Below are 23,465 nucleotides of genomic sequence, written 5' to 3' on the forward strand. Positions count from 1 at the left end.
GCAGCGCCGCCGACCCCGAGGGCCCGGATACAAGGGCCTTCTGCGGCTAAGCCGCCAGCTGGAGAGAGCGGCCGCTGTTCCTGCCCGGGCCCCCGGTAAGCGCTTCGGCCCCTCCTTTCTCCTCCCGCGAGGCCGATAAGGCCGTCTGGTTCCCACGCCCTGCATTGTCCAAGAGGAAACCCCAAGGGACCAGGAGTGCTGGTGGCGCCGCTGTCCCGGGTCTGGGGTGCCCTCTCGCGGGGCTCCAGCAGCTCTTTTCCCCAAGCCTCAGGGGACCAAGGGGTGGGAGTGGGGTGAGGAGAGGGGTCTAGGGTCCAGGATCTTCACGCCCTTCTCTTAACTCTCTCTTTTCCCTCCCCCAGGGCGAGAGCTGAGGGACCCTGGCATCCGGCCCCTCTCCCAAGGTGGCTCCGTGACAGCGGGCGTGGGGGAGGGAGGTAAGGTGCGGGGGGAGGAAGATTGTCAGGGAAGATGTTGTCCAGAGCCGCTGACCCATGGGGCGGCCGGCCCAGGGAGCGTACCCCACCCCCACCCATTTAACCCTTTTCTGGTCGCCAGCGGGGGGAACTCGGAGTCCGAGCCCCGCTCCAACTCCCAGGGGAAAAGGCAGGAGGGAAAGGAAGAAGGGTCTCGAATGGGCCCCACTGGCTAGGGAGCGAGGGGCATCTGGCGGAGCCCCCAGTCCAGACAACAAAAGGGATTGTGAAGCGGCGGCGCCGGTGGAAGGGTCTGGTCTGATATTTCGGGGCTGGGGGGAAGAGAAGAGGAAGTGGGGGTGTGTGTGAAGGAGGGACCTGGCGGCGCAGCCAGAAAAACTGGGAACCCTGCCTCCACCTCCAGGCTGGTCCACCTTTCACCAATGCCCCTGCCTTCAGCCCCTTGAAACATCTGTAGTCCCAGAATCTTCTACAGCTGTGCCTTTCTGCTGCCAGTTTCTTCCCTCAGCTGTAGCCCTCTCGGTCCCCAGATGTGCCCTTCGCAGAGCGCTGTCCCGCCCCCGACCTCTTAGTCCAGCAGTGCCCCGTCCCCCAGACTCCAAATGTACGCCCCTACTCCCTGCCCCCGCCGGGACTTTGGCTTCTAATTGTACCTAGTCATCTTTCCAGCCGTGTGAGCCCGCTCGGAGCGGAAGGGGGTGGGGGGAGATTCCAGGTGTGAGCCCCTGGGTCAGCAACTCGGCTATACGTGAGCCCCAGGAAGCGCCTGAGGGGTCCCTGGCGCCCCCACCTGTTCGCCACCCTCCCAACCACTTGTTGCAGCTGGACCGGGCTGGGCTTGGCCTGGACTGGGGGGGGGGGGGAAGGAGGGAGGAAGGGGAGGGAATGGGTTGAGGAAAGCAGTGTGTGTGAGTGGGGAGGGGGGCGGTGATCAGGCCCGCGCTCTCCCCCGCGTCGCGCACAAACATTGGTGTTGGCACAGAGCCCGGCCCCACGCGCCCCCGCGCGGTTGCCAAAGAGCTAGGAGGGGGTTGGCCCGGCTGGGCTGGGCTGGGCCGGGCCGGGCCGGGCCGGCTGGGCCGGGTTGGGCGGGGGCGCGTGGGGCCGCCCCCTCCCCGGTCCATCCCCCTCCCCTGTGTTCCCCTCCCTTCCCCTCCCTTCCCCTCCCCTCCCGCACTGCGCAGCGCTAGCTGCTGTCTGGGCTTGGGCCCCTCGGGCGGGCGGCAAGGCAGCTCAGTGCGCAGCTATGGCGGGCGCCCGGCAGCCCCGGCGCCTCGTGCTCCTAGTGCTGTCGCTGCTGCAGCTGCTGCCCGGCCCGGCCGCCCGGCCCGGGCCCCGCGAGCGGCTCCGAGTACTCTTCACCCCGGCTGTGTGCCGCCTGCGCTGCACTGGGAATCGCTGCGTGCCCCACTGCGTGCGCGCCAACACCACCAGCGTGGAGAGCGGCTCCCCTGGCGGGGCAGCGCCCGCGGGTCCAGGCTTCCGAGTCTGTGAGTGCCAGTCCAAGGATGAGGATGGGACTGGGGGGATAGGGAAGGGAGCCGGGAGCCTCACAGGGGAGGGAGCAGGGTGCCCCCTGGATGGATCAGTGATATCCCTAGGGGAAAGGGACAGAAGAGGGAGCCGGACACCCTTTGCCTGATGCAGGGAACCACACAGGAAAGGAAGCAGGATGCCCGTGGAGGGGGCAGGGAGCCATATGGTGGAGGGGCACAAGAGTCAGTTTCCTTGCTCAGGGTCGGCCCTGAGCCTCCAAAAAGGGAGGAAGCCTTCGAGAGCTGAGAGGAGGGCAAAGGGTGCTGCCTAGATGAGAGTCTAACATCCCCAGAAAACAAAGGGGAGGGAGGGCGTCCAGGGACCCCCTTCAAGGTGCAGACTATGAGACATTGGGGGAAAATTGGACTGCGCACCTCAGAGAGGGCCTTGAAAGAGGAGTACTAAGGTGCTCCTTCTAAGCAGTGCCTGGGGGCCCAGGGGGAGAGCCTGGCTCTCCCGACTAGGAGATGGAACTAGGTGCTCCCTTCAGGTGCCAGCTAGGTGTACGAAGAAGGCCTTGGTGGTTGAGTGGAGTGGGGAGTGACGACTGTACAGTTCCTGGGAGACAGCAGGGGTCCTTTAAACTAAGAGGAAATCCACCCATACATATCTCTCCACCCCACCTGTTCCTCTCAGTGGGGGACAGCGGTGAGGATGAGGCAGGATTGACCCAGGCTGGACACTGGACACCTGCCTTTGCTGGGCCACCCTTTCTCTCCCAGGCTTCAATTCCCCTCAGCGGGACGTCGCTCAGTTTAGCTGTGACTCGGATTGCGGAGTGAGGGGAGAGGGGACCCTAGCTCCCCTATCCTGGGCCTCGACCTCTACCCCAACTTTGAGCCTCTCCCCATCTCCTCACTTGCCCCCGGGGGCGGCCCCCAGCCTCAGAGACTGCGGCAGCCGGCGAGGAGGGAGCTGGGGGCCCCCCGGGCGCCGGGAACAGGCCAAGCCTGGCCCCGCTCCAGACCCGGCCGGCGTGAGCTCATCTCCCGCTTGGCCCCCGCCCCTTTCCCCCGCCCCTGCCTCACAGACCCAGCCCGGGGGGCCCCGGGGGAGCCAGGCATTCAGGCCCACGATGCCAGCTCTCGTGCCAGGGGCTGAGCCCTGAGATGGTGCCAGGATCCCTTGGCCTCTTGCCTGGGGAGGCAGGCACACTCGGGATGCTTGCAAGGCAGGGCCTGACCTTACCAAGACCCCGGCATCCTCGGGCCCCAGCCCCTCCTCTCCCCCTCCTCCCAAAGGGGCGGGAGGAATTGGCACTACCCCCAAGGAGCGCCCCGCCCATGGCGTGGGCCTGGCCCGTGGGAGCGGGGCTCTGCTGGCGCCAAGAACAACGGGGAAGAATTTCCACCGGACCCCTCCCACCCCTGCGCCTGTCTCTCCCCCTTCCCTTCTCCTGTGAGACCCCAGCTTGCAACACCCACACCAACTCTGATCTCCAAAACTGAAATCTCTGCCCTCAAGACTTTGACTGAAATCCTGTCCCTCCTCTTGCCCAGAGAACCCCTGACTTCCCTTCCCCCTTTTCTCCGTGATCCCCCTCCCTCCCTTCCCCCCCCCGCCCCAGCAAAGCTCCTAGTCCTAGCGCCTCCTCCACTTCCAGAGACCTAGGACCCCAGAGTTCCGCCTCCACTCCGGGCTTGGCTGGCCCCCGCCCGGCCCCACCCCACAGCTGTCTCCAGCTGTTGCCGCTGGCGGCTTCGGGGGCTCCCGTGGGGGAAGAGGCCGGCGGGGTAGAAAGGGGAGAGAGGAGGACTCAGAGTAGGACCCGCCCCTGGTCACCCGGAGCGCCAAACAAATGCCCACAGCTGGGCACAGCTGGGCATGGGGCTCAAGGAAGGCAGAGGCAGAAATGCCTGCTTTTTGGGTGGGGGGATAGAGCTGCACCCCTCAAAGCCCCCATGCTGAGCGAGGGGAATGCGGAGCCGCCCTCCTCCCCCCACCCCCATCGCCTTTGTTTACCGGGCCTCACCACTGGCGGCACCGCGCCCAGATGTCCCTGCGTGCGGGAGCTGGGCCCGATGTCCCATATGGGGACCACGCGCTCCCCCTCCCGGGGTGCAGCTGGCGCGGAGAGCTAAGCCGTAAAGTGGGGTGGGGGAGGAGTGGCTGAGGGAAGAGGACATTTGGATTGTGTGGAGGGGGGAAGTGTTGAAAGGGACGCTCAGCTTCTTCGAAGGGATGGAGAGCAGGCGTGCCTCCCCAGGCAAGAGGGAAGAGCTGAGCGAAAGGAAAAAGATGGGTTCTTGGACAAAAGGAGGGGAGAAGTGAGAGAAGGAGGCTTTTGGGTTTTGCTGGCAGAGGGAGGCAGGGGAGGAGCGGACCCGTGACCCGCTCCTGCCCCTTCCATGCCTTCCTAGTCTTGTGTCCACTCTTGTGCCACAACGGGGGTGTGTGTGTGAAGAAAGACCGCTGCCTTTGCCCCCCGGACTTCGCGGGCAAGTTCTGTCAGCTGCCTGCTTCCCGCACACGCCACGAGGCCCCTCCGCCTCCCCCACCTGGTGTCACCAAGTCGGTTTACACGCTGCCCCTGGCCAACCACCGGGAGGAAGAGGACGGTGAGGGGAGAAAGTACACGCCCCCCACTAGGCAGCCCTCCTCGGTCTGGGGAGCGGGGCGGGAAGCGACAGGGCTCTCTTGGGGTGGGGTGTGCAGTGGAGGCAAGTCCAGGCAGTGGGTCAGGGCGGCTGGCTTCTACCCTGGATCTCCTCCAGACAAGGTGTGGACTCGGCCGAGGGTCTATTCTTTAGGCCAGAACTGCTCTATCTGTAGGGCTAGATAAAAGGCCTTTTTGGCATGATGTATTGGGAAAAGAGCTGCATTCGAATACTGAATGCTTCTCTGGGTCTCAGTTTCTTCACCTGTAATGTGAAGGTCTTGGACTAAAGGACCAGATCGATGCTTTCGGGTGGTCCTTTTCCGGTCCACTGGTCTGTTTCCCCACCTGTGAAATTTCTGAAAAGTCCGTCCTAGCTTTCCATTCTTCTGACTAGAATCATTGACCCTACCATTCTCTTTCGTGGGTCCTCGCAGACCTACTCTCCCCGGTGAGACTTTGGCTTCCCCTCCTAGGTTGTCTCCCGTGGGGCCCCCACCCTGGACTGTGTTATTGAGTCCTAGCTCCGCACAAGCGTTCACTCTATCACCCCTCACCCCCCAGGCGTGGCGTCCCTGGTGAGCGTGCATGTGGAACACCCCCAGGAGGCTTCAGTCATCATCCACCAAGTGGAGCGTGTGAGCGGCCCGGGGCCCAACTTGGGCCCCGAGGAATCGGAAGCTACGGGCCAGGGCCAGGCCCGGACCTCGGGGGTGCCGTCGGACCGCTCCGCCTTGTACACGGTGCTGGCCCAGAGCAGCCCCCGGGGTGAGGAGGAAGAGGGCGGCGGTTACACTGACGCCTCAGGCTTCGGATACTGCTTCCGACAGCTCCGCGAAGGCGAGGTGAGCCCTGGAGCTGGGACCAGCGAAGGGAAGGTCGGCGCCGGTGCCTGGGCGAGCTGAACCCCTCCCTTTGTCCTCTGCAGTGCGCGTCCCCTCTCCCAGGGCTGCGAACTCAAGAGGTCTGCTGTCGAGGGGCTGGATTAGCCTGGGGAGTTCACGACTGCCAGCCGTGCTCCGAGCACCTCAGTAAGAACGAATCTGGCCTGGATTAGGGAAAAGGCCCTCTGTCCCCTCTGTCCCCCTCCCTCCCTCTCTCACTGCCCGAAAAGGAGCAAGGACACCGAAGAGCGCCAGGTGCTAAGCCTTTCCCTCCTATCCCATCTCATTCCTAGAGGGCTTTATCTATACTAAAGCCACCCCTTTCACTTTTCCTCCCCTCAGGGCTGGGGGAGGTCTCTTCACACCAAGCCCCGCCTCGACTCTAATCTCACTTTCTCCGGCTCGGGGCCTGGCTAAACTACACCCTCTCCTGTTTCCCCAGGCAGCTTAGGCCGGGTGGGATCCTCAGACGCAGCCTGCCCGACAGGCTTTGAAAGAGTCAATGGTTCCTGCGCCGGTAAGGTGGCACTCGAGGGAGGCGGGGCATGAAAAATATCCGGGAATGGGGCTGGTCAGCGTCTGGAGAACCGGGACGGGCGCCGGGGCACTGGATCCTACCCTCTCCACTAGGATGCCCTGCCCCCATTTCCCTGTCCCCCTTTCTAGATGTGGATGAGTGCGCTGAGCCAGGGCGGTGCCAACACGGGGAGTGCGCCAACACTCGCGGCGGCTATACGTGTGTGTGCCCCGATGGCTACCTGCTAGATTCATCCCGGAGCAGCTGCATCTGTGAGAGACCCCACCTTGCCATCCTCTGCTCCTCCCTCCCAGCCTTTGTACTTCGAAACCGCCTACCCCTAACCAAACCCTCAACTCATAAGCTCCGCCCCACTCCTTTCCAAAGCCCTAGCCTGCCCCTCTTAACCTTTCCCAGTTCAGATCCAAGCCCACCCCTCCGAATGCCACTGTGTGCTCGATACCAGGATTCTCCTCTGCCCCTTTTACCTCTGCTCCAAGCCCCGCCCCCATTCCCAAACCCTGCCTCCCCGCTCACTCCAAGTCACTCCCTTCCACCCAGCCTCTCCCCACTCAGTCTCCCTCTTCCCAAAATTGTCCCTCTGACCACAGCCTCTGGCCCCCTGGCTCTTCTCTAGCCCAGCATGTGATCTCAGAGGCAAAGGGCCCCTGCTTTCGGGTACTCAGGGCTGGAGGCTGTTCGCTGCCCATCCTGCGCAATATCACCAAACAAATCTGCTGCTGTAGTCGGGTGGGCAAGGCCTGGGGCCATAGCTGCCAGCTGTGCCCACCTTTTGGCTCAGGTGGGCCCCAGGAGTCCCCTGTATCTTGGTCTCTGTATCCTCCTTCTACATCCTGACTCCCTGCCTTCAACTGTTACCTCAACCTCCAGCATTTTCCAAATCCTGTACCGTCTCTATCCTATTCTGACTGCAAATACCCACACCCTGAGGGGATTCCCTAACCTGTACAGTCACACACCTTACACTCAATCCTGGTACCCTGGCACCCGGGTCACCCAAATTCTACATTCTGGATAGCTCTGTACCCCAATTCCCTTCATGTCTCACAGACACTCACAAAACTATCTGAGCCTCTACCCATCAGGACCCCCTAGGATCCATACTCTGTACATCTTTGTACCCAGAGCCCAAGCACTCCCCAGTTCCTACACTCTGCCTTCACATACCCCAACTCAATTCCTCTACAAGCCCTACTGTCTCTGCCTCCCTATCTTACTGACTTGAATCTGTCTCCCTCAATTTGTCTTTATAGCACTTCATTCCCTGACCTTCCTGCTTTTCCATCTCTCCTACAGAGGGTTTCAGGGAGATATGCCCAGCTGGCCCTGGCTACCATTACTCAGCCTCTGACCTCAGATACAACACTCGCCCCTTGGGCCAGGGGCCACCCCGAGTACCCATCAGTCAGCCCCGGGTACCTCCACCTGTCACCCCAGCACCCCCAGTCTGGGCCCCTACAGGTAAGCTCTGGGTCTTTGGGCCTCTCCATCCACCTTGAACTAAGTAATATAGGCAAAGATGGAGGTACATGGGTAGCAATGGATACTGCTGGGAAGAGAGGAAAGCATGGATGGCATCAAGTGCCCCCCCCCCCATGCCATAATCTTGACCTTCACCTATTTCCCTGTCTAGTTGTCTGGAACTACCCACCTACCTCCCGCCCGGAGCCCAGACCCAGACCCCGGCCCCAGCCCCAACCTAGGCCTGAGGAACCCCTACCCACTGTCCCCATCCAGCCAATCCCCGAACTCCCTGAAAGAGGTGAGGAGCCACAGACGATGGGTGATCTGGAATGGAAACTCTAAATGGAGAAAGGACCAGAGGGGAAGATCTTGGGACAGAGGAGGAGATTCTGGGGGCATGAGGAAGATTTGAGGGGAAAAGGGAGAGAGAAGTCCATTCATTGGGGAAGGAAACAGAAGAGAAGATTGTACTTCAGAGGAGATTGAAGGAGAGGCTGGGCACTAGAGCTGGGGCAACATGCTAATCCTTGGCTGGTCCACCAGGCCCAGTGGCAGGGGGCGTGTGTCAGCGGAACCCCCAGATCTGTGGCCCAGGGAGCTGTGTCCCCCGCCAGGGTGGTTACACATGTGTGTGTGACTCGGGCTTCTGGCTCAGTACCCATGGCACACACTGCATCGGTGAGACTGGGGACCAAAGGGGGAAGGATGGGGAACCCTGGAGGAAGGGGAGCCCGTCACCTCTGACCCCTCTGACTTTACCTCCTCTCTCTGTCCAATTCTCTGGGGCAGATGTGGATGAGTGCCGCCAAGTACCCCGGCCCTGTGCCCATGGGCGCTGTGAGAATTCAGCAGGCAGCTACCGCTGTATCTGTGCCCCTGGTTTCCATGCTAGTCCACAGGGCACTGAATGTCAGGGTGAGTCTTTGTCCCCCAGGATAAACACTTTGCCCTCTCCAACTCCTCTGACAAACTCTACCCACAGGCACAGATCTTTGGGGTCTGCATGGGGTGCAGGGAGGAGCAGGTAGTTGTGGGGATAGCCAAGATGACTAGGCCTGAGATGAAAGCTACAATCGTTAGCCACTGTCCACTCCTGATCCCTGGTTCTTGTGCCCCCAGATGTGGATGAATGTGTCCAGCAGCCCTGCACCAATGGGCGCTGTGAGAACACTCCTGGCAGCTACCTTTGTGTCTGTCCAGCTGGGTACAAGGCTGCTCCCCATGGAGCTGGCTGCCAAGGTAATCAGCACACAGCTCAACAAGGGGACGGGGAGGGAAGTTGAGGGCCAAGGGGATATAGAGGGTGGGGGATTGGGGTTGAGGGGCAAAGTAGAGGATTGGGAGGGATTGTTGAGAGATTGGACCCTACTTGGGTGTGCTCCGAGTTGAGAGTCAGGGGGTAAGTTCTTGGGCTTGCCAGAGGAACCCCACAGGCCCTTTGAGGGCAGAAAGGCTTCATTAGATGTCCATGTGGACTGGTGGCGAAATGCGACCCTAACATCCAGTTCTGTCTCCCCTCTCAGACATCAATGAATGTGCCCAGAGCCCAGGGCCTTGTGGCTGGGGCCACTGTGAAAATCTGCCTGGTTCTTACCGCTGTTCCTGCCCACCTGGCTTCCAAGGCCCTGACTGTGAAGACATAGATGAGTGTGCGCGGGACCCCCCTCCCTGTGGGCCTGGACGATGTGACAACACAGCTGGAAGCTACCACTGCGCCTGCCCTGCTGGATACCGCTCCCATGGGCCTGGTGCACCCTGTGTTGGTATGCCTCTTCTGCTCACCAGTACTATGCCCCACCCCTTCCTCTCCCTCTATTATGTGGAGGGGCTCATAGATTTAAGATCAAGGAGGGAACTTAGAGGTCATCTAACCTAATTAACTCATTTGACAGATGAGAAAACTGAGTCTTATTGTGGACTTGCTGGCATCAGAGGCAGGGAGTGAACCCAGGCCTTCCACCCTTCCACTTTGTCCCTCTGCCTCCTGATTTACTGGGCCAGCCCAGCAAGCCCTCTCCCATTTCTCAGCCTTGGTTCCTCCATCTATAAAATGGAGACTTAATGGACTTGGAAACTCTAAGTGCCCTTCCAGTTCTGAACTCCTGCCGAAAAGGAGACCACAAAGGGCCCCCTGACTCTTAGCTATGCAATCCTGGTCAAGTCCCTTCATATATCTGAGCCTCAGTTTCCCTATATATAAAATATAGATAACCACCTTATAATGTAGTGAGGGTAGAGTTTGGTAAAGCTTAAGAAACATAAGCTGTTTTTCTGAGGGGCTTTTCTTGGTAAATATGAGAGCTGGGATTTGAAACTACATTTCTTGGTTCCAAGCCCAGTTTCTTTATTACTGTCACACTGGCCTCAATATTACTATCTGTAGGATGGTGGGGGAGGGAAAGTGTTAAGATGTACCTTATAGTTACACCTTGAAGGAAGAAAAAGATTTCCATCCGTAGGGATGAGGATGGGCAAATTCCTGGAGCTGGAGACTGGGAGATGGAGTAACATCTTACTGGGAGTCGGGAATCTGGCTTCTAACTTTTTGCTCTGTCCCTGACTCTCGCTGTGATTCTGGGGAAAGCTCTCTGCCTCGCTGAGTCTGTTTCCCTATCTGTAAAATGAGAGGGATGCTCTAGATGGTCTGAGGGGTCATCTTGTTATGATGTAGGGAAGGGGGCGGTGGCCAGCCTCGGAAAAACTCTGCAGCGTGTGCCTGTGGGTGGGGGTGGGGGGTCGCTAGGCCCCGAGCCCCATCTGCGCCCCCGCATCTCCCGCAGACGTGGATGAATGCCAGCGAAGCCCCCCGCCCTGCAGCTATGGACGCTGCGAGAATGTGGATGGCTCCTACCTGTGTACCTGTCCCACCGGCTTCCGGCTCAACGCCGCGGGCCAGGCTTGCGAGGGTGAGGGGGCGGGGCTCGGATGGAGGGGCGGGGCTTAGGTGCCCCAGGGGCAGGGCTCATGCCCTTCCCTTGCTTGGTTGTCTTTCCCACCAGATATTGATGAATGTGAAAATCACGTGGCCTGTCCGGGGCAGGAATGCGTTAACTCGCCAGGGTCCTTTCAGTGCCGGGCTTGTCCAGTCGGCCATCGATTGCTCCAGGGGCGCTGCGCTGGTGAGACTGATTTCTCGGGACTTTTTTTAACTCCTAACCCCACCCACCTGGACCTTGACGCTTCTCCTTCTGAGGGCCCTGAGACACAGTCTTCTCCCCCGCTCCCCACCTCCCATCCCTCTGATAGGGAAGATCTGAACAATCCCTGCACACCCTGTGACCCAGGGACCCTGTGACCACACCCCCCCAATCCCTCCGACTGGGCGGCCCTGGAACATCTGCCCCCACCTTGTGATCTGGGCCCTGCCCCTGATACCTCTCAGTTCCTCCGATGGGAGGTTCTGGAGCACCATCCTTCAGCTGGACCCCAGACCTTCAACCCTCTGACCGAGGTACAAGCCCGTCGTCCTACCTACATCTCTCCCGATCTGGGAAGCCCAGGCCCCACGGTACCGCGATGAAATCAAACCCCAGATTCCTTCACTCACTCCCTTTATACTTGAGGTCTTCTCCCGACCCCTCTCCCAAATGTTGAGCGCTCGGAGCCTCATACCCAGGCGTTCCTGGTTTTCAGACGTGGACGAGTGCAGTTCAGGCGCTCCCTGTGGACTCCACGGCCACTGCACCAACACGGACGGTTCCTTCCGTTGCAGTTGCGAGCCTGGCTACCGGCTCCCACCGGGAGGGCGATCGGGTCCTTGCGCAGGTGGGAGGGGACTCGGGGAGTGTCTGGCTGGCAGGCAAAAAGCCCCGACCTCTCCAGGCCTAACCTTCATCCTCTCCCCGCTGCCTTCTCTAGACGTGAACGAGTGCCTGGAGGGAGACTTTTGCTTTCCCCACGGGGAGTGTGTCAACACCGACGGCTCCTTCGCCTGCACGTGTGCTCCGGGTTACCAGGCTGGGCCCCGCGGATCTTCTTGCATCGGTACGCCTGGCCCTGGAACAGAAGCGGGCTTTGGAGGGACCCAGCTTGGAACGTGGCGGGGCGGTATTTAGAATGTGGGGCATCGCAAACGGGCATGGGGTCTGGGACTGGAACAGTGTCAAAAGGGATTGATGGAGAAGATTGGGTGGGACAAGGGAGGAGGGCAGGGTTAGTCCATCCCTGGACTTCCTTCCTTCTGTTCTCCTGTCCCCTAGACGTGGACGAGTGCCAGGATGGAAGCCTGTGCCAGGGAGGCCTTTGCACCAACACCGATGGCTCCTTTGAATGCGCCTGTCCACCGGGATACCGCGCCAGTGCCGACCTGACTTCCTGCAGCGGTGAGCGCCCATGCTACCTCCTTTCCCCTCAAGTCCTCGGCCTTTAGCATTCCCTCAGTGACTGACCCCTTCCCGTGTTTGTGCTGCGTTCCTCAGATGTGGACGAATGCCGTGAAGGAGGTTCAGCCCTGTGTGGGACCCAACGCTGCGAGAACTCCCCAGGCTCCTACCGCTGTGTCCGCGACTGTGACCCGGGTTACCACGCGGGTCCCGAAGGCAACTGTGATGGTGAGAGGACCCACCGAACTCGCGAGGTGCTTGGACACCTTTCTACCCCCAGGATAGCCAATGTCCTCCTCCCCACTCCCAGGGGTGCAAGTGGTCTGAGGGCTGGGGGGCAAACAGGCTGGCTGGGACTGAGCAGGTCCCGCCGCCCTGGGTCTCCGAGGGTTCCAGAAGCCTGCGGTGTTTGGTTAGAATCCCCGAGGCCAGGGGACTAGGAGGAGTAACCCCTCTGTGTGGTCGGCTTCTGCGCGCTCGGGCTCTCAGAGCTGCGGGCCGCCGGTCCCTCTTCTGACCACGAGGGGGCGCGCCGACGCCCGTTCCTCTGCCTCTTCTGCCGTACTCTGTACTTTTCCTTCCAGATGTGGACGAGTGCCGAGAATACGGACCAGCCCTGTGTGGGACACAGCGTTGTGAGAACACCCCGGGCTCCTACCGCTGTGTCCCGTTCTGTGACCCGGGCTACCAGCCCACTCCCAGCGGTGGCTGCCAGGGTAATGAATGTTTGTGGCATGAATGAATGAGACCCCAGGTGTGCTCAACATCTGGGCTGCGCTGGGCAACTCTTGGCTCTCTGAGACTGCTTCCCCATCTGTCAAATGATGAAGGCAGACTAGTTTGTAGTCAGGAGACCTGGGTTCAAGTCTTGACTCAGCCTCTCACTATATCTGAATTTGGGCAGGTTACTTGGGTATTCTTGGCCTCAGCGTCCTTATCTGTAAAGTGAGGCAGTTGTACTAGATGACATAGGTCAATTCAATCCATCAAACATTTATTAAGCACCTACTGTGTAGGCTGCTTGGGTGCAGAGGTTACAAAGACATCATTGAACTGTTCCATCCAGAGCTAATTCTGTGGTTCCCCTAGGCTGTGTTCTTCTATGTTCCAGGCTAGCTCTGCTCTCAGTGTCTTCCCTAAAGCCACCAACCATCACCTTGTTTCTCCATGCTTCCACCAGAGTAAGGATATGCAGAGAGAAAACAAAATTACTGCTTTTTGCTGGTGATATGATGATGTGCTTAGAGAACTAAAGAAAGAAATGAAAATAAATGGAAATAGCTAACAACTCTGGCAAAGTTGCAGGATATAAGATAAAGCCACACAAATGATCAGCATTCCTAGATAGCAATCACCCACAAAACCCAGCAGGAAGAGCTAGAAAGAGAAATTCCATTCAAAATCACTACAAAAGCTAAAAGATACTCGAGAGCGTAGCCCAAGGTGCATCCAGAAACTCTATGAATCTAAGTATAAAACATTCTTTGTTGAAATAGACCTACCTAAACACCTAGAGAAAGATGCATTGTTCAGGGGTAGGTCAGGCCAATAGAATAAAAATGACAGTGGGAAGGAAAGGGGTCTGCCAGTACCTGTCTCAAACTATGCTGCAAAGTATTAATTCTTAAAATGATTTCATCTTGTGCTGGACTCTCTGTGACCCCATTTAAGGTTTTCTTGGCAAAGATAATGGAGCAGTTTGCTGTTTCCTTCTCCAGCTCATTTTACAGATGAGGAAACTGAGGCAAACAGGGTGAAGTGACTTGCCCAGGGTCACACAGCTAAGAAGTATCTGAGGCTGGATTTGAACTCAGGAAGATAAGTCTTCCTGACTCCAGGCCAGGCACTGTATCCACTGCTGTTCTAAATGATTTCGTACTGGTTTTTAAAAAAAAGAGTTGGGGAGGTCTATGCCTCCTCCAGCCCTCTCCCTATTGTAGGGCCTGCATAGGGTCCCCAACCCCCAGGCCTCTAGACCCACTCTGACTCAAAAGGCCCTTTCCTAGTAGGGTTTTTCAATATCCTTAGGTGACTCCCACATTTTAGTCCAGGGTTTTCTCCTGTCCTAAAGAATTCCATGAGTTTCAGTAGATTTCAAACCAGGAGGGATCCTAGAGGTTGTTAAGGCCAATCCCCTCATTTCACAGATGAAGAAACCCAGGTCAAAAGAAATTAAGTGACACATGACCCAGGCAGAGTCTGAACCTAGGTCTTCCTTACCCCAAGGCCAGTGTTCCGTCCATGATAGCACACGGTGGCACATGATCCTGGTGCCACACGAGGCTGGTGCCACACTGGGGGAGCCATTTCCCTCCAGGTCCCAGGGCTGTAGGAATGGTGGATGGGTAGGAATCCATGTAAAACTGCTGGTTTGATTGCAGATGTGGACGAATGTCGGAACCGATCCTTCTGTGGGGCCCACGCCATGTGTCAGAATTTGCCAGGCTCCTTCCAGTGTCTCTGTGACCAGGGCTATGAGGGAGCCAGGGATGGGCGCCACTGTGTGGGTATGATGAGCCCTAGGGGTTTCTGGGGAGAGGGGCCCTGGGGGGTGGGCGTGGGCACAGGTGGATGTAAGGGTGACTGGTGCTTCGACTCCTTCCTCTCCTACATCCGGCAGATGTGAACGAGTGTGAGACTCTTCAAGGTGTATGTGGGGCCGCACTGTGTGAGAATGTAGAAGGCTCCTTCCTCTGTGTTTGCCCCACCAGCCCTGATGAATTCGACCCCATGACTGGACGCTGTGTTCCCCCAAGACCCCCTGCCAGTGAGTGTCATTCCTCTCTCTGTTTAACTGATGGCTGCAGCAGACACCTGTGGGTCTGCAGCCCATAGCTGATTAAACCCAGTCGTTTAGTTGGTTGCAAAGGGGTCTGCACTACTTGGTGACGCCTCTTCTTCAGTCATTTTTCAGTCATGTCTGACTCCATGATCCCATTTGGAATTTTCTTGGCAGAGATACTGGAGTGGTTTGCCATTTCCTTCTTCAGTGCATTTTACAGATGAGGAAACTGAGGCAAACAGGGTTAGTGACTTGCCTGGGGTCACCCAGCTAGTAAGTGTCTGAGGCTGAATTTGAACTCAGGAAGATGAGTCTTCCTGACTCCGGGCCCAGGGCTCTGTGCACTATGGTGCCCCCTAGCTGTCTCTTAGGGCTCTTAGCAAGTAAAATAAAAAAGAGCTAGCCATGGGTCGGTCTGTCTCTAAAATGAGGGGCTGGCCCCGCCAGCTCTACAAGCCCATGATCTGGTGAGTTGCCACAGCATCGGCACCTGTCTTGTCCAGCCGCACAGACATCTTGATGTGCCCCTGAATATGGATAGCGGGCCATTGGTTAAATTAGAAAAGAAAGGTCAGGCTGAGACCCCGCCCTGACCTGCTGATGCTCCTGACACTTGGTGGACGTGGCATGTTTTTGTTCTGGGGCCTTGACGAGAACCCCTCATTTTCTCCATTCTCAGGGTCCAGTCCTCAGCTGCCATCGAGCCCAGGGCTCCCTGCCCGACCACCACCTCCACCAGCTCCTCCTCGTCGGCCCACCGCACCAAGGCCCGGCCCTGGCCCTGGGGCTAGCAGTGGGCGAAGGGAGTGTTATTATGACACTGGGGCACCTGATGCCTGTGACAACATCCTGGCGAGGAATGTCACCTGGCGGGAATGCTGCTGTACCGTGGGCGAGGGCTGGGGTAGCGGCTGCCGCATCCAGCAGTGTCCAGGCCCTGAGACAGGTGTCGGGGGATGAGGACACTGGCAGAGAATGGGGGCAAGGGGCCAGACCTGGTGAGGAGGTGGGAGGGGGGCACTGGGTGAGAGAGAGAGACAGACAGAGAGAGAAGAGAGACAGAGTGAGGAGAGAGACAGAAACAGGTACACAGAGAGACACAGAGAGAGGAGAGAGACAGACAGAGAGACACAGAGAGAGATAGAGAGAGAGACAGAGAGAGAGGAGAGAGACAAAGAGACACAGAGAGAGATAGAGAGGAGAGAGACAGACTGAGACAGGAGAGAGACAGAGAGAGAGGAGAGGGAGAGAGACAGAGAGTGAGGAGAGAGACAGAGAGAGACAGAGAGGAGAGAGACAGAGACAGAGAGACAAAGACAGACGAACAGAGACAGACCAAGAGAGAGACAGAGAAGAAAGAGGCAGAGACAGACAGAGAGAGGAGAGAGACAAAGACAGAGAGAGATAGAGGAGAGAGACAGAGAGAGAGGAGAGAGACAGAGACAGAAAGAGGCAGAGAAGAGAGAGAAAGAGAGAGAGACAGACACACAGAGAGGAGAGAGATAGAGACAGAGAGAGAGAGAGGAGAGAGACAGAGACAGAAAGAGACAGAGAAGGAGAGAAAGAGACAGAGACAGACACAGAGAGAGGAGAGAGACAAAGACAGAGAGACATAGAGGAGAGAGACAGAGACAAACAGAGAGATAGAGAAGAGAGACAGAGAGAGAAGAGAGACAGAGAGAGAGAGAAGAGAGAGAGAGACAGAGAGAGAGTAGAGAGACAGAGACAGAGATAGAGAGGAGAGAGACAGAGACAGAAAGAGACAGAGAAGAGAAAGATACAGATAGAGACAGAGAGAGACACAGAGAGGAGAGACTGAGAGACTGAGACAGAGAGAGAGGAGAGAGAGAGGAGAGAGAGACAGAGACAGACAGATTGAGACAGAGAGAGAGAGACAGACAGAGGCTGGGATGCCTGATTCCCAGGGCAGGAGATGGAGTCAGAAGACCCAGGTTTGCATCCTACCTCAAAAAGTCGCTAACATGTCCTTCTCTTTGCCCAGCGGAATACCAGTCTCTGTGCCCACATGGCCGGGGTTACCTATCTCCCCCAGGAGATCCCAGCGTCCGGAGAGGTAAGTCGGCTGGTACCGTGGGAAAGGCTAATGGGTGATGAGTTAGTATCCCCCTCTGGCTTCTTACTCTTTGAATGACCTTGGGCAGGTCACTTCTGTTTGGGGCTCAGTTTCCTTATCCCTAAAATGAAAAGGATAGATCAGAGGACTTTGATGTCCCAGCTGGCCCTGAGCCCATCCATCCTATGAGCCTGATCCCACCCTGATTTCTGACTTTCCCTTTCTATGGCCCTTCTATCCCAGCTTCTGGCTCCTGCCAAGGCTGACTGTTGATTGTGTCTGCCCCATTTCTTTCTCACTTTCCCTCCGGGCTGTTGGGTGGGATGAGGTTGGAGGAAGGTGGCCCTGACCACCACTGAGCCTTCGGACCCTCCCTCCCACAGATGTGGACGAGTGTCTGTTGTTTGGGGACCAGGTGTGCAAGAGTGGGGTGTGTGTGAACACAGCCCCTGGCTACTCCTGTTACTGCAGTAATGGCTACTACTACCACACCCAGCGACTGGAGTGTATAGGTAAGGCCCCCTCCCAAACCTGGGGAGCCTGCTAGGAGTCTGGTCTCCATGCTGAGAAGACTGGGCAGGAGAGGTCTTTGGAAGGGGCTGGGGCTTACCTTCCCCACAAAATCCACCCAGAAGTCTAACTTCCCTTCCTTCTGATGCATCAAGGGAGCTGATAAATCGGGGGTCAGGGGGTCAAGCTGAGGTCAAATGCCACCAGCCCATCCTTCCTGGGAGGCTTGACCAGCCTGAGCCACACCAAGGAGCTGGAGAGTGGAGGTGGCATCTCTGGGCTTCCCTCCTCACCATCCCCGTGTCTCCCCAGACAATGATGAGTGTTCGGATGAAGAAGAGGCATGTGAGGGCGGCCAGTGTGTCAACACTGTGGGCTCCTACCATTGCACGTGTGTCCCTCCATTGGTGCTGGATGGCTCCCGGCGGCGCTGTGTGACCAATGACAGTCAGAGTCTGGGTAACCCACAATCCTCATCTTAGCCCTTCCCAGTGGTAGAGGGAGGAACAGGTTTCCTGTGTGGAGAGAATGGAGACTGTCCCCTATAGAGTCCTCCACTCACCCTAGGCCTCCAGGTCTGGGCCGAAGCCCAGGCTTTGTGTATGGGGGTTCATTCTGGGAGAATCAAAGAGCCAGGACTCATGGCGACCAGACCGGGCACTAGGCCTAGGAGGTAGAGAGATGAGAAAAAGAGACAGATCTTTCAGAGGAACTGACTGGTAGGTAGGAGATTGCTTACGGGGCATTGGGTGGAAGATGGAGTGCCAGGCCAATGCCTTCCTTCCTTTCCTTTGCACCCCTATTCAGATGACAACCTGGCTGTGTGCTGGCAAGAGGTGGGACCAGACCTGGTGTGTAGCCGCCCTCGACTCGACCGACAGGCCACGTACACTGAGTGCTGCTGTCTTTATGGGGAGGCCTGGAGCATGGACTGTGCTCTGTGCCCAGCCCGAGACTCAGGTACTGCCTCCTTCCCCCTAAGCCCTGGGGCCTGGCCATACCCTTGACAGTGTGGCATAAAAGCAGAGAATTCATTTCTGAATCACAGAAAGTCAGCCAGGCTCAGGCAAGAAGGCTGGTTGATTGGTCTATGGCCTTGGCTACTACCTGCCACCTGGTGGCCACTGCTGGAATTACATGCATGGCTTCTAAGGAAATTGCAGCATTTCCGAGAAAGGCCAATATGCAAATCATAGGTTTAGAGCTGGAAGGGGCCTTAGAGACCCCCCTCAATATACGTGTGAGAAAACTGAGGAGAAGACAGGTTAAATATACTCAATTGTCATGAGGGTTTTAGGTGGCAGAGCCCAGTTTTGAACATGGGTCAGTATTATTAATAATAATTGCTAATTATTAACAGACAATTGTAGCATAACATATTATTATAATTAACAGTGCTATTGATATTTAACTTTGATATTTTATATTATAATTTATTATATTTAGCGTTTATTATAATATTTATCACATTTGTATATTTATCACTTAATTATTAATAATTCGTTGTTCAGTCATTTGCAGCTGTTTGACCCCGTTTGGAGTTTTCTTGGCAAAGATGTTGGAGCTGTTTGCTGTTTCCTTCTTCAGTTCATTTTACAGATGAGGAAACTGAGGCAAACAAGGTGAAGTGACTTGCCAAGGGTCACACAGCTAGTAACTCTCTGAGTCCAGATTTGAACTCAGGAAGTTCCAGACTCCAGGCCTAACGCTCTGTCCACTGCACCACCTAGCTACCTGTTAATTTAGTAATAATTCAATAATATTATTAATATGCTGTTATATCATAACAGTAAAATGTATTGCTATGATTAATAATGTTAATCATTAACACATTCTTGGCAATTATTATATTAATTATTATTCATAATATTGACCTGAGTCGTACTCAAGTTTCTATTTCATCAGCATTATTAGATTTCCCTCACAATAACCCTGTGAGCTAGAACCCATATTCCCCCATTTTCATGGGTGAGTAAACTGAGCAGCAGAAAGGTGGAGTGATTTTTCCAGGGTCCTACAGAGAGAGAACACATGATGTCATCACCAGAGCCAGCCTCCGAGGCAGGAAGACTTGAGGGCTCATGGTCTGTTTCTGATACCTCCTGGCTAAGTGACCCTGGGCCAGTCACTGTACTCCTCCATTTCTAAGATTAAGTTCATTGTGGGTATAAGACTAAGAACCTCGTGGGTCTGCATTGACTGAGGCAGGGTGTGAGGGACCTGGGAGTTAGGTACCTAGACCAATGTAATTACAGTTTGACACCCAGAGAAGGGCCATTTGGCTAATTATGTATTAAAGGAGAGATTGAACCCGGGTCTTCTGACTCCAGAATCTGTGGGACTACTGTCATCCCACCTAGTTCATAAGATCAGAAGATTTTGAGTGAGAAGGGGTCTTAGAGACCTAATCTCATGCTCCCATTTTATAGATGTGAATGCTGATGCCTTCAGCAGGAATGCCTAAGTTTATACCAGTCAGTGACAGAATTATTCATTCTATGAGATAGCTTTTGGGGAGGGGAGGGGAATGGATGCTGGGGAAGATGATGACAATATAAAAAACCAGAAGACGTGGATAAAAACTTATTTTTAAAAAGTGCAGTGTCAGCATTAGGCCTTGACCTAACACTCGGGCTCCTGGATTCCCAACTCAGGTCTCAGGCAGACAGAAAGACCTGAGGACTTGAAAGTTGATCTGGACCTTTGGCCCCCTTCTTTTACTCCTCTAGATGACTTTGAGGCTCTCTGCAATGTCCTTCGCCCACCAGCCTATGGCCCAGCCCGACCGGGAGGCTTTGGGATCCCCTACGAATATGGACCAGACTTTGGACCGGGCTATGGAGGTCTCCCCTATGGACCAGAGCTGTATCCACCCCCACCCCCACCAGTCCCTGGGCTGGGCTATGACCCTTACCCACCTCCTCCAGGGGCCCTACCTTTCCCTGGCCCAGGTAGCCCCTATGGCCCACCACCCTTTGAGGTACCTGACTTTGACTCGGTTGCTGCGGGGGCCTATGGGGAGCCTGAGGGCCGACCGCCTCTAGACTCTACTGCCCGATGGCGTTATCGGCCTCGAGACACAGGTGGCTCCTTCCCAGAGCCGGAGGAGGAGGAGGAAGAGGAAGCAGGTGCCCCCTATGCAGGTGAGCACCTCCTGAGTACAGACACCAGCATGCTCTTGGCTCTTTCAGGCTGCTGGATGGCACCACTCTGGGCTTCCCTCTGGGGTTCTAGGTTCCTGACCCATGCAAGAGAGGGGTCGGGTCCACTCTGATGCAGCAAGGGTTTCCATCTACTCCTGTCCTTTATGGCATTCCCTGCCACCCCCTCAGCTTCTCTCTACCTTCTTTAAATCCATCTTCCCTTCTTCCAAGGACCAGAGTCCTCCAGTATCTGGTCTTTATCGGGATCTCTGCTATCTTGGCCACTTTTGTCTGCTCCCTTTTATTGGCCTGGTCCAAGGAGGAAGCCATGACACAAAGACCTGCCTTTGCCCACCGGCCTCCCCCTGAGACCCTCAATGAAGGGTCAGTGGGTCACAGGATTCATCAGTAGAAGGGAAGTCTGCCTCCAGCTAGCTAGGTCTGCTCTTTCGTTTTCCACATCATCGGAAATGAGCCCCGAGAAGGGAAGGAAGGTGCCCAAGGTTCCAGTAGTGTGACCTCCCCATTTTTTACAAACCTCTGAAAGGAATAGTCAGTCAATGGTTAAACATTGATCAGGCCATTCCTTCCCCCCTCCTCCTGCCACATCTTTCCTATGCCCAAGGGTGGGCATCGTTCCCGTCCATGCACACACACAGACTCGCTCTCACATCCTGGACGGGCACTCAGTCAGGGGATGACCCCATGATGTGTCCCCCCCACGCTCCTCCAGCTGCCCGCTATGAGCCCTTCGAGGGGCTGCAGGCTGAAGAGTGTGGCATCCTGGACGGCTGTAACAATGGGCGCTGCATCCGAGTCCCCGAGGGCTACACTTGTGACTGCTTTGATGGCTACCGGCTGGACATGACCCGCATGGCCTGCGTGGGTGAGCTTGGATGGGGCGCCTGGACAAAGGAGGGCGGGGAGAGCGAGTGAGCGGCGCGGCAGAATCACACTCCCAGCCCCGCCCCCCAGATCTTGAAGTGGGCAGAGTGTGGGGTGCCGGATCCCTGAGGGTCGGATTGTCTGGGTTCCCTTCCCTTTGCACCCAAGAGGTCTGGTTCCTTTAGGGAGGTGGTGGCACCGGCCTCCTGGGTCCCAGAGGTAGTTCAGCCAGGTTTTTTGGGTGAAGAACCCTGAATGTCTCGGTACTAAATCTATCACGGCTCTCCACCTTCAGACATCAACGAGTGTGAGGAGGCAGAGGACCGGACCTCGCTGTGCGTCAATGGGCGGTGCCTCAACTCTGACGGCTCATTCCGATGCATTTGCCGCCCTGGCTACATGCAGTCACATCAGCCTCACCGGTGTGTCCCTGCTCGCCCCCAGGCCTGAGCTGGGTCATCCCGCCTGCTGTGGACCTGGCTGAGCCAGAGAAGGTCTTGTGGAAGGACCTGAGCCCAAGCCCCAGAGAGCCTGCTTCCATCAGGGGCTGGGCCTATTCAGCATGGCCCCAGGCCAGCCCCATCTACTGTATACCCCCTCCCCCGCCACACTCTGCACACGCGTGTCCCATCCCGCACACACGCTTCGCCTCACTCATCTGCTCAAATGCACGGGACACATGACTGGAGAGATGGGCAGAGGGACAGATAGATACCACCCCAGATACATGCCCTCCACCTCAGCCCAGGGTCCACAGCAATCCTTTCTCTCTTCCCCCTAAAGGAACTGTGAGGCACGAGTACCTGGGTCCCGGCTTACGCCCTCCCCTCCCCTCCCCTCCCCTACCCCTGACATCCCCCCTCCCTTTTTTTCAATAAATTTCCTTTTTCTACCTGTTGTCTCATGGATGTTGCCCAAGCCCAGTTCAGAGGGAGAGAAGATGTGGCCTTGTGTTTGGAAGCCCTGTGGCCCATTTTGCTGGGAGAGGGTCACCTACGATCTTGCTGCGCACTTCTTCTTGGGGCATGTCGGCAGCATCTTCTCTGGATGGTTTAGGATGACTCCTGGAAGCCATCTCCCTGCCATGGGATGTGTCTTCACTCAACTCCTTTTTAGTAAACACCTATTGGGAGTGATCCTCCTCCTCCTCCTCCTCCTCCTCCTCCTCCTCCTCCTCCTCCTCCTCCTCCTCCTCCTCCTCCTCCTCCTCCTCATTATCATAACTTTTACATGGCCAGATGGCAAAGTGGATAGAGCGCTGGTCTTGGAACTAGGAAGACAAATCTTCATGAGTTCAAATCCAGCCTCAGCTTACTAGCTGGGTGACCCTGGGCAAATCTCTTAACTCTGTTTGCCTCAGTTTCCTCATTTGTAAATGAGCTGGAGAAGGAAATGGCAAAACCCCTCCAGTATCTCTGCCAAGAAAACCCCAAATGGGGTCATGGAGAGTCAGACACAACTGAAACAACGCAACAACAGCCTCCTACAGAAAGCTCCTACTACGTGCCAGGCACTGTGCTAAGCACCTTACAAATATCTCATTTGACCTTCACAACCCCCCGGGAAAGTAGATGCTATTATTTATTCCCAATTTGGCTGGAATAAAGAATACACTGTGTGGGGTGGGAAGGGGGATAATGAAAAATCAACTTGGAAGATAGATTGGAGCCAGAAGTGAAGGGCCAAGGATGTCAAATGGAGGAGTTTACCCTGTAGGAAATAGGGAGCTAAATATAATTCTTGGCCAGGAGAGTAACAATATTGGTTTGGAGGCCATGTGCAGTATGGGTTTGAAAGGGGAGGGGTGGGAAGCAGGGAGACTCACTTTTGTAATGATCCAGGTGGGAGATAAATAAGGACCTGAACCAGGATGAAGAATGGAGAATGGTTCCAACACTGTGACCTGGATGAGTGAAAAGATGGTGGTATCCTGGAGAGAAATAGAAAATTTATGAGAGGAAGGGTGTGTGCGTGTGTGTGCGCACATGCACGCAGATGCGTGCGCGCACACACACACAATGTTATGATTGAGATACCTACCAGACAATCAGCTGAAGATATGGACCTGGTCACCAGCTCAGAAGACAAGAATGGAATTTGTAGAGTATACACACACACACACACACACACACACACACACACACACACACACATTCTGAGTGGAAATGGCTCTAAATTTGCACATCTCATCATTTCTTTTGCACTACTGCTCTGTTCATACAACATAGCATTCCTTCTTTGATGAGGGCATATCATACTAAGCGGTCCTGTGCCAGTCTCTCCCATGTCTCACA

General features: G+C 56.2%; 1 protein-coding gene across 1 annotated transcript; it reads left to right on the top strand.

Moving 5' to 3' along the window:
* The first annotated feature begins 1,618 nt into the window (after window positions 1-1,618).
* On the top strand, window positions 1,619-22,063 carry LTBP4 (latent transforming growth factor beta binding protein 4). Its single transcript, XM_036745085.1, has 30 exons — window positions 1,619-1,927; window positions 4,334-4,531; window positions 5,134-5,414; window positions 5,498-5,600; window positions 5,896-5,970; window positions 6,120-6,242; window positions 6,608-6,772; window positions 7,288-7,452; window positions 7,625-7,753; window positions 7,999-8,133; window positions 8,245-8,370; window positions 8,575-8,694; window positions 8,979-9,218; window positions 10,236-10,361; window positions 10,455-10,574; window positions 11,089-11,220; window positions 11,314-11,439; window positions 11,655-11,777; window positions 11,874-12,005; window positions 12,362-12,493; window positions 14,159-14,284; window positions 14,398-14,544; window positions 15,239-15,505; window positions 16,562-16,633; window positions 17,017-17,145; window positions 17,456-17,602; window positions 17,951-18,103; window positions 19,873-20,286; window positions 21,020-21,172; window positions 21,467-22,063. The coding sequence occupies exons 1-30, from the start codon at window positions 1,684-1,686 to the stop codon at window positions 21,619-21,621; spliced, it is 4,758 nt and encodes a 1,585-aa protein (XP_036600980.1). The 5' UTR covers window positions 1,619-1,683; the 3' UTR covers window positions 21,622-22,063.
* The last annotated feature ends 1,402 nt before the right edge of the window (window positions 22,064-23,465 follow it).

This window comes from Trichosurus vulpecula, chromosome 2 (genome assembly GCF_011100635.1).
Source record: "Trichosurus vulpecula isolate mTriVul1 chromosome 2, mTriVul1.pri, whole genome shotgun sequence".
NCBI classification, from domain to species: Eukaryota; Metazoa; Chordata; class Mammalia; order Diprotodontia; family Phalangeridae; genus Trichosurus; species Trichosurus vulpecula.